The following is a 13412-nucleotide window of genomic DNA, read 5'->3' as shown; positions in this document are numbered from 1 at the left end:
GTGTGTTAGGAGCGTGGTGTGTGTAATGGGGAGCGGGAGTGAGGATGTGGTGTGGAATAGGCGTTTTGGGAACACAGCATTGAATGCAAATGTCATGGGAAAGGTCATGACGGCTTGCGATTGGTGGAGGACAGTAGAACATGTATTGTTGCATTACGAGCTATATGATTTAGACAAGGAGAAGTTGGTTTAGATGGTCAGGGCGGTGGAAGAGGGCTGGGGTGTGATTGGGGTGGTGGTTGGGGGTGGGGGGAGGAGCGAGGTGGGTCGACTTCTTAAAAACACAGTAGTGGAATATGGTGTACTGTACGGTATTGGCCCTGACTGACCACACACTCCTGCACAGTATGATGGTGGGTGTATGCACCTTTAAGTTGGCTGTGATCCATCAATCAAAGAAGAAGAAAATGAATGCAAGATATGTGCGGTGCTGATGTTCTTGTGGCTGAAAAACATGAGTTCATATATACACACACACACACACTGTATGTACTATGTAATCTGCAAAGGGCCCTAGTCAAAAATTGACACTGAAATCCCACTGGCAGTTACTGGTCTTTGAGTGGAACGGTGAAAATGGGCTGCAAGAACTTCCAACCTCACGAAAGTGCTTCAAGGTGGTTCATTCAATTGACTTTTGTTTCGAAGTTACTGCTGATAAGACCCCCTATTTTCTGTCAAACACAGTAATTAACACTCAACAAAATAAGATCAGCAACGAGTCAAAGCAAGTATTACCCCCCCCCCCCCCCCCCCCCCAAAAAAAACCCCACAGTTTTAACTCCATTTTGACCTTTGGCCAGTGACTGCCCTTTGACTGGGAGGGGCAAAATGGTCTCCAATTCAGAGTTGGAAACCAAAAATTAATAATTATAATATATTTCTAAATTGGGTAATATTCGTATTTTTGTAATCTTTCAAATTGGCTAAAACACAACTTACTTATAAACTCAATTTTCTGTGCATCTGCCAACAGTGTCGTGAAGACACATCTTGCTTTTGTTCCTGAACGACAGTCGCCATTTTGCTCGTTGGCGTCGTAAACACACCGAGCTAGCAATCTAGCAGAGCAAGCTGACTTCAAATATCATCTATCTGGAGAGTACAGTGTCTTATTACAGAACCTGAAATAACCAGTTGTTAAGGTGGGGATATTTTTATATTTAAGAGAGAAATGTAATCGCTCTACGTTACGTCAAACTCGCTCGCTACCTAAACAACACACCGTACAGTAACATTGCCCAGCTGGCATAGATTTGACGTCGCCATTGACACTGTATTGGCTACAGCTTCGCTACTGTATGTAGCTAGCCAGCCCGATGATGGCAAGCTCTGAAGGCTAGAGAGTACTTATTAGCAAGACAGCTAACCATGGACTCCAGTGTTTTGTCTATTTGCATTTTGCCACACTATAGCATTTTCTACTTCAAATCCCAATATCACGCAAGCAACAGCTTAGCTACTAGCTACACATTAGTAGCCAATGAGACTTCTTATCTTAACTAAATGTTTGCGACATCACGTAGTTTAGTTAGGCTTAGGGCTAGATTGTTGGCTTAGGGCTAGATTGTTTAAGACAAGCTATTGATTTACTGGAGCGACCTGGCGGTGACTATAGCTTTTCCATGGGTCAACATTTATTAAGTATAAGTTGCTAAAATGCACTTTATTAAATTAAATCACACGTAATTGAATAGCTTTTTGGCTGTGTCCACAGCGGTGTTTACGCTCACATCTAAGAGGGTGTCAATCTCTATGATAGACGAGCCATCTTCTCATTAAGGAAATAGGAACTCCTCTATCCGAGGCTTGGGACACGGCCACCTTTCATTTCAGCGGGCTTCGTATCAACAGCGTAGCTATATCTATAGGAATGCTTGGGGATAAGCTTTCTGCATCGTAACATTTTATTGCATTCAATGTGTGGGACTCCTTGTTTGGCAGATGCGGCGGTCGAAGCGGCTACGCTCGCCCGATGCCTGGGTCCAGGAATACAGCTGGGAGGAGAAGGTGGAGGTTCGCAAACGTCTGCGGCGAAGCTCCCAAAGCGGTGACAGGGACAAGAAACCCCTCAGGCAGTATCACCACTTCAAAACTTACGAAAGGTAAAGTGTGTTTTGTTTAACAAGCCAATATTATGTTTTTGTGATGTTATTCTGTGTGGTGTAGAGGCTGGTAAAGTGGACAGAAAAAAATGTGTTCCTACGTTACATCAATGTTCAACTCAATATATAATGTCTGGTGGACATTGTCAAAGTCTGTGAATTAATTGTGTTGTGAAGGAACATTGCGTTAATCATTTAGCAGATACTTTTGTCCACAGTGAAGTATAAGTAGTTCCAGTAGAAAGTACTTAAATGTAACTGCATCTCAGCTACCACTTATATAAGAAGTGATTGGTGCCTCCATGTTTGTTTCAATCTTTCAAATGTTTGGCAAACATTTATTTGAAGCTTCTTTCCAGCTGTGTGCACTAACGGGCCTTTGTAAGGTCCCAGTATTGTGTGATCCCCAGGATTGTGTCATTTTCAAATGCAATCCACAAATGCAACAAGATACATTTAACACGCACAGCAACAACATCATAATTCCTGCTATAATTGTTTGCTGCCTCAGGACATATGGAACACGATGTCATCTCCACTGCTTTCCTGTGAAGGATTGAATCTTAAGTGAGTGGCAAGAGTACGCTGTGAGGTAGTGGGATATTCTGTGGATGGATTTACCACTAAAACATTGACAGGTGCAGGCATCCCAGTCAGGCATGTTGTGAGAGGAGAGGGTCGACCAAGCCTAGGCCCCCGCACTAAGGGAGACCCCTTCTGGAAGACACCCGATGCCCATGATGCCTCCGAGGTGAACACGCAAAGTGCCACCCGGCATTCGTGCTGAAAGGGGCCGATGAGGAACTGAGTAACTTCTGCCACCAGCGTGTCACCACCCCCCGACCCCGTCTTGATCCTGCATCCTCTGGGTTGACCCTAGCGGTGCTCCCCTAGTCAGTACTGGCACCTGCAGTGGGTGCTGGGTCACAGCATGTCTGTTTGCAGGGTGATATGGTAGAGCTATGCAGAGCAGAGTCTGATGCTTGTCTCGATTACCCGTGGTTATTTAAAAGCTGTGATATCGAGCCACGGTTCTGCGCGCGCTTGGATTGTCGCGTGCGCTAACCAGACCCTCCTCCCCCCTGTGTCCGCAGGTGTCGTGTGGACCCCGGGAGGCTGGAGGGCAGGGACCAGCGGGCCAGGGAGCCCAACGGTGCCCCCGCAAGCCAGGGGGCCCACAGCGACCCCCAGGGGGACCCGGCCAGGGCCGAACCGGCCAGGGACGAGAAGAACAGGGAGTGGCATCATTACAGCAAGTCGTCAGCACGCAGCGGCCGGAGCCACAGGAGCAGCCACACTCGCCACCGGTCCAGGCGCCACAGCCGTACTCAGTCGGACTCGGTATGCCCCCCCCCTCCTCCTCCTCCTCCTGCTCCCTCTCCAGCTGCACTGCCTGCTCCGTCCCTAGGTGCTAGGATGTAGGCCTGCTCTAGGCAGTAGGACAACTATCATCTTCGGTTGTTGGCTTATTGTGAACAGTTTCATTATTTAATTTGTAACCTTACAAAAGAAAATTTCATGTAATTTCAAATGGCTTTATAGTTTGACCCAAAGTAAGAATTGGGCTTTACTGGATCAAATGGACAGGTTTTGGACCTGTGTCATTTAGCTGAGCCATCAGAACCCAGGATGATGTAATTGTCACTCTTAATATAATGTCACTACTTCTTCTCTCGTTTGAAAACAAACAACAAACTTCCTGCATTGTTTCATGTCTGAAAATGTTGTCGCCATGTTTTTCTTCTGTAACACACACCATGTGGTGCCACGCTGTGCGTTTCTCGGGATGCGTTTGAATTGTCTGCTGCTGCCGCCGCCGCCGCTGTGGCCCCGCCCTTCCCTTGGGGGCGTCCCAACTGCACGCCGACGAAAACCCTCCTCCCCCTCTCCGCCGACGCACCCTCCCGGGCCGACGAAACGCCTCCTCCTCCTGTCCCTGGTCTCGGCGGCTTGTTGATGACGATGACGGTGCCCGTTGCCACCCCCCCCCTCCTCCGCCGCCTGCCCCGTTCGGCGCCCCCCCCCTTGTCGCTGCCACCCCCCCTCCGTACTTCAGAGGAACCAGAGAAGGAAAAAGTCCCGGAGTTTTGAGGATGACGAGGAGGGTCACCTGATCTATCACAATGGACTCGTACTGAAAGCAAGATGTACAGCACACCCACCTCTTTTTCTCTCTGTCTCTGTATATAACCCTTCTCGTTTCATGTTTCGCCAGAGTGTAGGCTAGCTTTGGGGCGTTACGGGGGGGAGAGGCAAAATTCGGGCCCCCCCCCTCTTTAGTGAACTGTATGTTGTCAAACGGTTGAGCTTTCAACGCTCTTTGTTTGACTCCATCTGTTGAGTTCTTTAAACGAGGCCAGGTCAGAAAGATCAGCTAGTTTAGCTCGCGAGATCAGCTAGTTGTCTAGTTTCAGGATTGACTAAAACCAACTTTAACCTGTGTGTGTGTGTGTGTGTATCTTGCTACATCAAGGCAACAGCTAGTCTAGTCAGGCTGTATGTTCAGCGACTCCATTCTGCCGTGCTGACTGTGTGCTCTCGCCCTCCGCAGACGAGATTGTGTCCACGCTCGGAGAAGGAGCCTTTGGGAAGGTGGTGGAGTGCAAAGACATGATGAAGTGAGCGACACCAGTGCCCACGCCATAGCATTCCTATTATTTTTCACTGACCTTAAAAATGGGATTCTTGTCATCGTAAAATGCCTCCTTATCCCTGTGTTGTCCCGGTCTCCACTCCCTGTTCCAGAGACGAGTTCCGTGTGGCGCTGAAAATCATAAAGAACATTGACCGCTACCGCGAGGCGGCCATGTCGGAGGTGGAAGTCCTGGAGGAGATGAACTCGCTGGACAACGAAGGCAGATTGTGAGTCGACCGAGACTTCCCCAAACCGACACTTAACACTTGATAATAATAATGAGTGACATTTTTCCCGAGCTCAAGTACACTTGTCAAGGGTAATGCAGTACAAAAACATGGACAAACACAAAAAGTGAAAAGCATCAAGCAATCAGACACAGAAAATGAAACATGACACAGAGAAAATACATAGCAACAGATTAGGACAAATAACATTGAGAAAACGGATACGTTTAGAATTCGGAGATGTATGTGATGCTGCGAAGAGACAGGGGAGTGATTTCCAGATTTTGGGAGCAGTTACACTAAAACACCTCTAGGGACAGAGAGGAGTCCGAGCCCAGAGGACCTGAGAGAGCGAGTCTGGTTGAAGGGGAGAAGCAGTTCACTGAGGTAGAAAGGTGCCAAACCGTGTAGTGCTTTTAAATGTTGGGTCGGATGGCTGAGCGGTTAGGGAATCGGGCTGTTAATCAGAAGGTTGCTGGTTCAATTCTTGGCCGTGCTAAATTACGTTGTTGGGCAAGGCACTTCACCCTACTTGCCTCGGGGGGAATGTCCCTGTAATTACTGTAAGTCGCTCTGGATAAGAGCGTCTGCGAAATGACTAAATGTAATGTCCGCTAACTGTCAATGTTAGCAGGGTTATTTTGTATGTGATGCCTACAAGAAAAACCGGTAGCCAGTGGAGTACAGACGCGATGGGAGTAATGTGAGCTGACGTCCAGCGCTCCCCCGAGAGCAACGAGCCAAGTCAACTGTCACGGATTGAACCAGCCTCTCTCTCCTCTCTCTCTCTCTCTCTCTCTCTCTCTCTCTCGCTCTCCTCTTCCCCCAGCGCGTGCGTGCGTATGCTGGACTGGTTCGACTACCACGGTCACGTCTGCATCGTGTTCGAGCTGCTCGGCTTGAGCACCTTCGACTTCATCAAGGAGAACGGATTCCTGCCCTTCTCCGTCCACCAGATCCGTCACATGGCCTACCAGATCATCCGAGCCGTCTGCTGTGAGCTCCGCCCCCTTTCTTATCGCACGCGCGCCTTTGTGGACGGATGATTCGATTTTAGCGGTGTTATTTTCATCTTTGTTTTGCTCAGTCTACTTGACCTTGTTCTTTTGTGTCCGTTTCTGTGCCAGTACCAGAGCCATATTCCTTGAATGTGTGTGTACTTTGCCAATAATGCTGGTTCTGGTTCTGATGCTAACATCACCACACAGAACTACAAAGCCCCAGATAAATACCTGGTCTATTCAAGAAACATGTGGCTGATTTTCTCGTAGAAACGTTTTCTCAAAATACTTCATATGGTTACATATCTATGTATGTTCTGTTGTCTCTTTAGCTATTTGGGGGAGTTGGAAGTCTAGGTTAGTTCTGGCAGCAAATGTGGTGTACTTGACAAGCTGAAAGTCACACTGCGTTTCATTGGGTGTATTCCAGTCCTCCATAGGAACAAGCTGACCCACACTGACCTGAAGCCCGAGAATATCCTGTTTGTCAGATCGGACTACGACATCAAGTACAACTCCAAAATGGTCAGTTGTATTGCGACATGTACACCAAAGATTGTGCGCTATGTGGTGGTGTGTGTTCTAACGTCCGAACCTGTTACCCATGGCACGTGTGTGTGTGTGTGTGCGTGCGCGTTCCAGAAGCGCGACGAGAGGACGCTGAAGTGTTTGGACGTGAAGGTGGTGGACTTTGGCAACGCCACGTTCGACCACGAGCACCACACCTCGGTGGTCTCCACGAGGCACTACCGCGCGCCAGAGGTCATCCTGGGTGTGTACAGACACACACACACACTCTCAATCTCTCACACTCACACAAAATACTCTCCTAAGGTGGGTGTAAGGGTATATATCAATGTATTTTACACATGTATATCTGTTGAAGTGTTTTGTGTTCCCCTGCTCAGAGCTGGGCTGGAACCAGGCGTGCGACGTGTGGAGCCTGGGCTGCATCCTGATCGAATACTACCTGGGGCTCACCCTCTTCCAGGTAGCCAGGGGACGATAAAGAGAACCCAGCCGACCCCCTCGCCTCACAATTGTATGAGTAGCAACACCCTTTAGGTCCAATGTGGACTGACCCTTCTCTCTGCTGCGTTTCAGACCCATGACAGCAAGGAGCACCTGGCCATGATGGAAAGGGTTCTGGGCCCCATACCAGCCCACCTGCTGCAGAAAACCAAGTAGGTCCTCACATCCTGGACCCTTGTGTAAACGGTAGTCAATGATCATGCAGGGGGGAGCATTCGGGTTTACCTTCTGAAATAGCCTCGTCGTGCTTCCCACGTCATTTGTTCTGTTCCAAGACTGCCAAATGGGATCTCGGAGGTGTTGAATTCCCCCAATGAGAGTCATAGGCTCCCTGGTAGTTGCTGTTTGCTTGGCGCTCTGCTTTGGATGCCCTTTGGGAGAGCCGGTTTGAATGACGTTTACATTTTACGTCCCCAGAAAGCGCCGCTACGTGCATCACGAGCGTCTGGACTGGGACGAACACAGCTCCTCAGGACGATACGTGCGGAAGCACTGCAAACCCCTCAAGGTACAAACCATTTCTTTTTCCCTCAGAAATGTGAATCCTGTTGTTGAAATCAAGTCAATTCAGAAACGAGTCAAGAGGGAAATGGCCCTCTCCGCCGTATGTGAAAGCCAAACCAGGTTTACCGAGCCAACTGGCTCAGCCTTTGCCTGCTGTATAGATGCACAAAAACTATACGGGTGTTAACCCCTTCGCTCCCGGTTCCCCCCCCCCCCCCCCGGTTCCCCCCCCCCCCCCCCCAGCAATACATGTTGTCGAAGAGCTGGGACGACGAGCAGCTGTTCGACCTCATCCACGGGATGATGGAGTACGACGTGTCCAGGCGTCTCACCCTGGAGGAGGCCATCTGGCACCCCTTCTTCGATCCTCTCAGGAAAGACCGTCGGAAATGACCCTGGCCTACACGCTGTACAGAGGGGAACCGAGGCGCGTACACGCGTACGCAGACACACTGCAATTTCTGCTCTCCAAAGGAGATTCGTATAGACTGCATCAGTCCTCCTACGAGATTACTTGTCTGTTGACTTGCGGCTGTGTGTGTGACTGTTTTCTAAGCTTCTATTTATGTACTTATTTTCTTTTTGATGAGCGCTGTTTTGATGATTTGTGATTTGTTTAATAAACCTGTTCATGTTCTCAAACTTGATCCAAGAAGTGGCGTGCTTTCTATCCATGACAAAACCCTATAACAACCATGAAGTCTACATAAAAAATATATCTATCTGGGGTGCGTTTCCCGAAAGCATCGTAAGCCTAAGTTGATCGTAGAGTCCATCGTACGATGGATCTTAGTTGTACGGGCCGTTTCCCGAAACCATCGTAGCTAAAGAGGCACTTGAAAATCGTCGTAGATCAACGAGAGCTCCAGACCAGTCGTAGATCGCTAAGTGCATCGTAGCACAGAGACTCAGTGGAGACACGCGTAGGCCGACCATGAAAACTACATTAAACTCATGCTGAAAGTTACTTCCGATGGAAAATAAGATTTTTCTGATTCTCTTTTTACGCCAGTTACGCTGGAACTGGAATATTTCTTAGTGAACCATACAAGTTTAACTGCCGAAAAAATATCAGAATCCGGTTTATCCTCAAGTAAATTTAGGTTACACAAAATAATTTGATTTAGTGGGTTTGGCGCATGCAATGAAGGTATTTAAAAAACAAATGTCAGTCTTATTCAAAATACTATAACATTGAAATATGGCTGTTGTAATGTGCAATAGAAACTAGAAATGCATTAACGTAACGCTTTTACGAGTACAATAACACAACAACAATTGAACATTGAAGATGTTTATTAGAATTATAGGGCTGGTAGCACGCCAAGCCCGGTGGATGAAGAGGCCGGTGGCAGAGCCGAGCCTGATGTTAGGAGATGGTGGCGCCCAGGAAATGGAAAGACTCCACAGGGTTGACTACGAAGTCACACAGGGTGAAGGGGCTGGGAGGGAGTGAAAACTCGTACGAAAATCATAAAAGCCATTGAAGATAGCCTAAGTCCTGCACTGCAGACTTGTCCCTCTGATATGGGGAATTAGATGTGGTCTGGGATGTGGCAAAGTAATCCAGTTGTGACAGCCTGCACAGATCTTGACACTGAGGCCTTGGCGAGCCCATGTCCATCTCCAATAACCTCCAGAAAACTGCCAATGGCATAGAACCTTAACACTGCCAGTAGTTGGGTTACAGGGGTCAGTGCAAAGGACCTCCTTGTTAGCCTCTGCAGGTCTGCTTCTATGTGGTTCAGGAGCATCATGATATCATGATGTCATCTGAAATATCTTACACTCATAATGAGTATAATTGATCAACCATCAATTAAAGTAGAGTTGATTATTCATGTCAGAAACAATGATTCCATGTTGAAGACATGGGGTATTCATTACTTATGTGTTTGTCATTTGTCACAATGTCATTTGTGGCCAATATGTGATAATTATGAGATTGCAAACATGGTCTTGGGAAGCTGTTGGCCTATGCAAGATTGTAGATATAGTCAGCACTAGAAAATAAGACAGTAAACATGTTGGATTGAGATGCTTGTATTTGTACATTGAATTGTTTAGGATGCTAGCTGGGACATGCCATGTGTGATACCATTCATATGCATTGTTTTTAACCTTGTAGTTCAATCAAGTAGTAAATATGGGACTCATATATATATGCCTATGGAAAGTGGAGTACCAAGAAGAGTTAAAAACCAAGGCACAAGTAATTTGAGAAATAGTTGTTTTATGGGAGTTTTTTCTCCCTGCTCCTGCTCCTCACATGGATCTATAAGGTAAACATGTAAGGATTGGACAGGCAACACTGAATATATGATACAATACACAATTCAGCCTTTACTTTAAATAAACATTGTATGCTTTAGGCTATAAGGTAACCTAAATGTGACACTACCTTGTTGATTGGGCAGAAGAATAGGCACAGAAATGGAGGGCCTTGTGAACTTCATCTCTTCAAACAAAAGCTTCCTCACCTCAATTTGGAGACGAGCCCACTTAATTTCCAATACCTCCTATTGGTATTTAGCATCCTGTGTCGCTGATTGCAAGGTCCTAACACCGGTGTAAAACTCAGATGCAGCATAGTTTGCACGTTCACCTTATTGTCTTTACCTTCATGTAGCATCACATTGAAAAGTACTCAAATAAGTAGCCTATAATAAATGTAAAGTTTTCTGTAGCTACAGAAAATATTTTTTTGTGTACCGTAATTCGTCAAATATTTTGGTTAACGTTTTAATTTTAAAGTCTTCAAGTTGCGTCAGAAGAATCACATTTCAGTACAATGGACAGCGTCTTGTTAAGTGCAACTTAAGAGATACGTACGATGGTTCTCCTTACGAGCATGTTCGGGAAACGCACGTAAGAAATAACGATGGATCGTTATTTTCATCGTAGAGAACCCTCGTAACAGCTACGATCCATCGTTATCGGGAAACGCACCCCTGGTTGATACAAGCCAATTTGCCTGGGTAGACTCATTTGATTAAGTTTGGTAAACACTTCATAATGTTTGAGGATGTAGATAAGTGATTGTAATGGTATTTTTCAGCCAGGTGATGGCAACAATGACCCAAACTGACTAGATTCAGACAAGGATGTCAGGGCATGGAGATTGACCTATCCATGTCTTAGTGATCAATTGGCAAATCATTCGCTTGACAGTGATAATGTGTTAATGTACTTCGTATGGAAGTATGCGAAGGCCAAAAACTTTTTCTTATCCGTGAGTAAGTCGAACGCTTAGAATATCATTCACCTTTACAAAAAGGGAGAGGGGTGCTCGATTTAACGTTAGGTATATTACTCTTGCACCGTAAATTAACTGGGGAGGCTACTTTCTCTTTCGAAGTGTACATTATCTCCATCCTGTGTGGGACTGGCTGGACGGTCCTGACTGCGCGTAACCAATCACCACAGTTGTGCAGCTGTTGTAAGCCAGCTTGTGGATGTCTTTCGAAGATGCTCGGCTATGAAACGGTCATTCTACTGATGACTCGACTACTTTAACAAAGTCGCTATCTGACATCAGCACCTCTAACCGCGGCAAAGCAGCAACATAAATTATATTAAAAGTGTTTAAACCATTTTGCCGTCTTCAAAATGGGAAGTCCATCAAACTCAGAGGAAAAAACGACGAAGTCGATAACAGAGACATTTAAAACTAAACACTGTAAGGGCAGTTTGCCCACGGTGTTGTTTATTGTGTTGTGGGTATGTTCCGTGGTATTTTGTTTACTGGTTAACTTCAAAACGTCTCACCTGGAATACAGAGTGCTCAAGCTGGAAACTGAGAAAACTGCTCTGCAGCATCCCGACGCTACTGTGCTGGATGAGAACGGGACTGTACCTAATCTTCAAGTTATTATTGAAAAGCTTGTGCAAGAGGTTAGTGCTATTTAATGTTTTAATTATTTCTAAATGCGCGGGGACACATTTATGTGTTCTTAATAGAGACACAGTGATATAAAATATTGAGGAGCACGATTTTCACACCAATGTGGAACAGAAAGTGCTTCACGTAGATAAATCATTCGTTTGGAGATGGTTAGTGTTGACTGTCTTCTCTTGTCAACTGATTCGTAATAAATCTTTAATGATACAATTGATAACGAAATACCATTTAATCATCCACATCGCACACTGAAGCCTTTCCCACCTTTATCCTCTCCCAGAGGCTGAATCTCCTGCTTCCTAAACTTCGCCTGGCCAGGGAAGTTGTTCCAGAGTGCACCTGTCCCCCAGGTAAATCTCTACTCTCCTCTGAGTGGTGGCTCCTACCACCTCAAAGATGCTGATACAATGTTAAAGTGTTTATATAATATACAGAATAGAATGCACCAGATGAATACTGTGCGTCACTGGTGGAACCAAGGTGTGGAAGTGGCAAAAAAGCAATATTATAGTACATTTTATTCAGTAATGTTATTGGTAGCATTATTTAAACTACAATGTGAATATAATTTATGGTGGCGTCGGGTCAGACTGTTCCTCCATGCCTTCATGCCACCCTACAACTACCTCCTGCCACTCCAGGTGAAAATGTCTTGATCCGTCCCTGCTGTGCATGATAAGTGTTCGAGTAGCCCATTTATCAGAGCTTGTGTGTTTGTGTGTGGAAACTAGCAGAACAATAGCAAACTGGATTGAGTGACACCGAGGTCCACTCTGGCCCAGAGGCACAACGCAGTTTATACAGTTGATGCAGCAAAAAAAGAAAGAACGAAAAAATGCCTCTCTCATATCCCACATGTGGAAGTTATAAAGACTCCAAAATGTGGTCTCTCACATCCACGGAGACTGCTGCTTGACAGAATGGATTTATTGTGCAACCTCGAGCGTAGAACATTCCGATTTACAACCACCTTCTGAACGAAAACGGAGCGCACAGGCGTGCGCTGAACCATGTCTGAATTGGTACACTTTCATATACGCTCTCATGTTTTCACTCTTGTCTTAACGCCATTTGGTATTTGATGTCAGAGATAAGCAGTGTGAGGCAGAGTTACTGCATGGACGTGCCCTGGGCTGCTGTCAGGCATTTAGCCATGCGCTACGCATGAGCCCACAGTGACACAGCTCACCTCTATGTTTTGGTCCCATGCTACCTCACTTCCCCTTGAGCGCATCTGGTCTTCCACCTTTCACGTTGCTGGTAGTTGGGGGGTGGTGAATAAATTCATGGTCACGTTTGCTGATCGTCGGAGATGACGGTTTTATTTCCTGGCGTGCCTGAGCTAGAAGATGGAGCTGAGCCAGAGAAGTTCTTGAACCTTTTCAGGGTTCTTGTGACCAATCTAAAAGTTCTGGAACAGGGATTGGTGAATTGCCTTGGGAAATTCAAGAGTGTCCACTTAGACTCAGTCCATGGAGCCTCCAAAACTCCAAAACATGATAGAAGAGACCGGAACATGATCTAATAACGATGACAAAGCTTGTTCATATGCCCCTGCAGCACACACCCAAAGGCCCTGCAATCTACTTGTTAATGAGTCAGGTGGCTGAGTAGTTAGGGAATTGGGCTAGTAATCTGAAGGTTGCTGGTTCGATTCCCGGCCGTGCCAATGACGCTGTGTCCTTGGGCAAGGCACTTTACCCTACTTGCCTCGGGGGAATGTCCCTGTACTTACTGTAAGACGCTCTGGATAAGAGTGTCTGCTAAATGACTAAATGTAATGACAGCTGTTTCTTAAGACAGCTCTTGCCCTGCATCACCACATACACTACATTCCTACTTAAAGGGATTGTTGACTCAAACGACCCAAATCACATTGGTTTCCTCCAGCCAAATCACATCTATTTCTGGCGATATCCCTTTAAGCTGTTTGAAGGAAGGAAATCTTTGTAACGCAGCCTATGCTCCTCACACGCCAGGGTCTCCCAGCGATGCAGGTGGTCCCCG

The 13412-nt window shown here is 46.4% G+C and overlaps 2 protein-coding genes across 3 annotated transcripts in view; both read left to right on the top strand.

Annotated features, from left to right (window-relative positions):
- Window positions 1-997: 997 nt before the first annotated feature.
- Window positions 998-8151, top strand: LOC124465883 (dual specificity protein kinase CLK4-like). 2 transcript variants are annotated; one of them, XM_047017518.1, is made up of 13 exons: window positions 998-1145; window positions 1945-2105; window positions 3200-3446; window positions 4162-4252; window positions 4657-4723; window positions 4851-4967; window positions 5797-5963; window positions 6399-6493; window positions 6611-6740; window positions 6877-6959; window positions 7073-7152; window positions 7418-7508; window positions 7748-8151. In XM_047017518.1, the coding sequence occupies exons 2-13, from the start codon at window positions 1945-1947 to the stop codon at window positions 7895-7897; spliced, it is 1479 nt and encodes a 492-aa protein (XP_046873474.1). In that variant the 5' UTR covers window positions 998-1145; the 3' UTR covers window positions 7898-8151. The 2 variants fall into 2 exon arrangements, with proteins under 2 accessions (XP_046873474.1, XP_046873475.1); XM_047017519.1 differs by lacking the exons at window positions 998-1145; window positions 1945-2105; window positions 4162-4252 and having other exon boundaries at window positions 3364-3446.
- A 2505-nt stretch (window positions 8152-10656) lies between these two features.
- Window positions 10657-13412, top strand: part of LOC124465862 (collagen alpha-1(XXIII) chain) — a 41069-nt gene continuing 38313 nt past the window's right edge. The window contains exons 1-2 of the mRNA XM_047017493.1: window positions 10657-11398; window positions 11686-11755. Of these exons, the coding sequence (XP_046873449.1) occupies window positions 11114-11398; window positions 11686-11755 (355 nt within the window). The 5' untranslated portion in view covers window positions 10657-11113. The remainder of the gene's footprint in view (window positions 11399-11685; window positions 11756-13412) is intronic.

The sequence above is a fragment of the Hypomesus transpacificus genome, unplaced genomic scaffold (assembly GCF_021917145.1).
Source record: "Hypomesus transpacificus isolate Combined female unplaced genomic scaffold, fHypTra1 scaffold_61, whole genome shotgun sequence".
Classification (NCBI taxonomy): Eukaryota; Metazoa; Chordata; class Actinopteri; order Osmeriformes; family Osmeridae; genus Hypomesus; species Hypomesus transpacificus.
This window is presented reverse-complemented; position numbering and strand designations above follow the sequence as displayed.

Bases quoted from the DNA above. Each gene is read 5' to 3' on its own strand.
- LOC124465883 (XM_047017518.1), top strand. From the start codon at position 1,945: ATGCGGCGGTCGAAGCGGCTACGCTCGCCCGATGCCTGGGTCCAGGAA. The intron at 4,724-4,850 runs GTGAGCGACACC...TCCCTGTTCCAG, and splicing joins GAGTGCAAAGACATGATGAA to AGACGAGTTCCGTGTGGCGC. The intron at 7,509-7,747 runs GTACAAACCATT...CCCCCCCCCCAG, and splicing joins AGCACTGCAAACCCCTCAAG to CAATACATGTTGTCGAAGAG.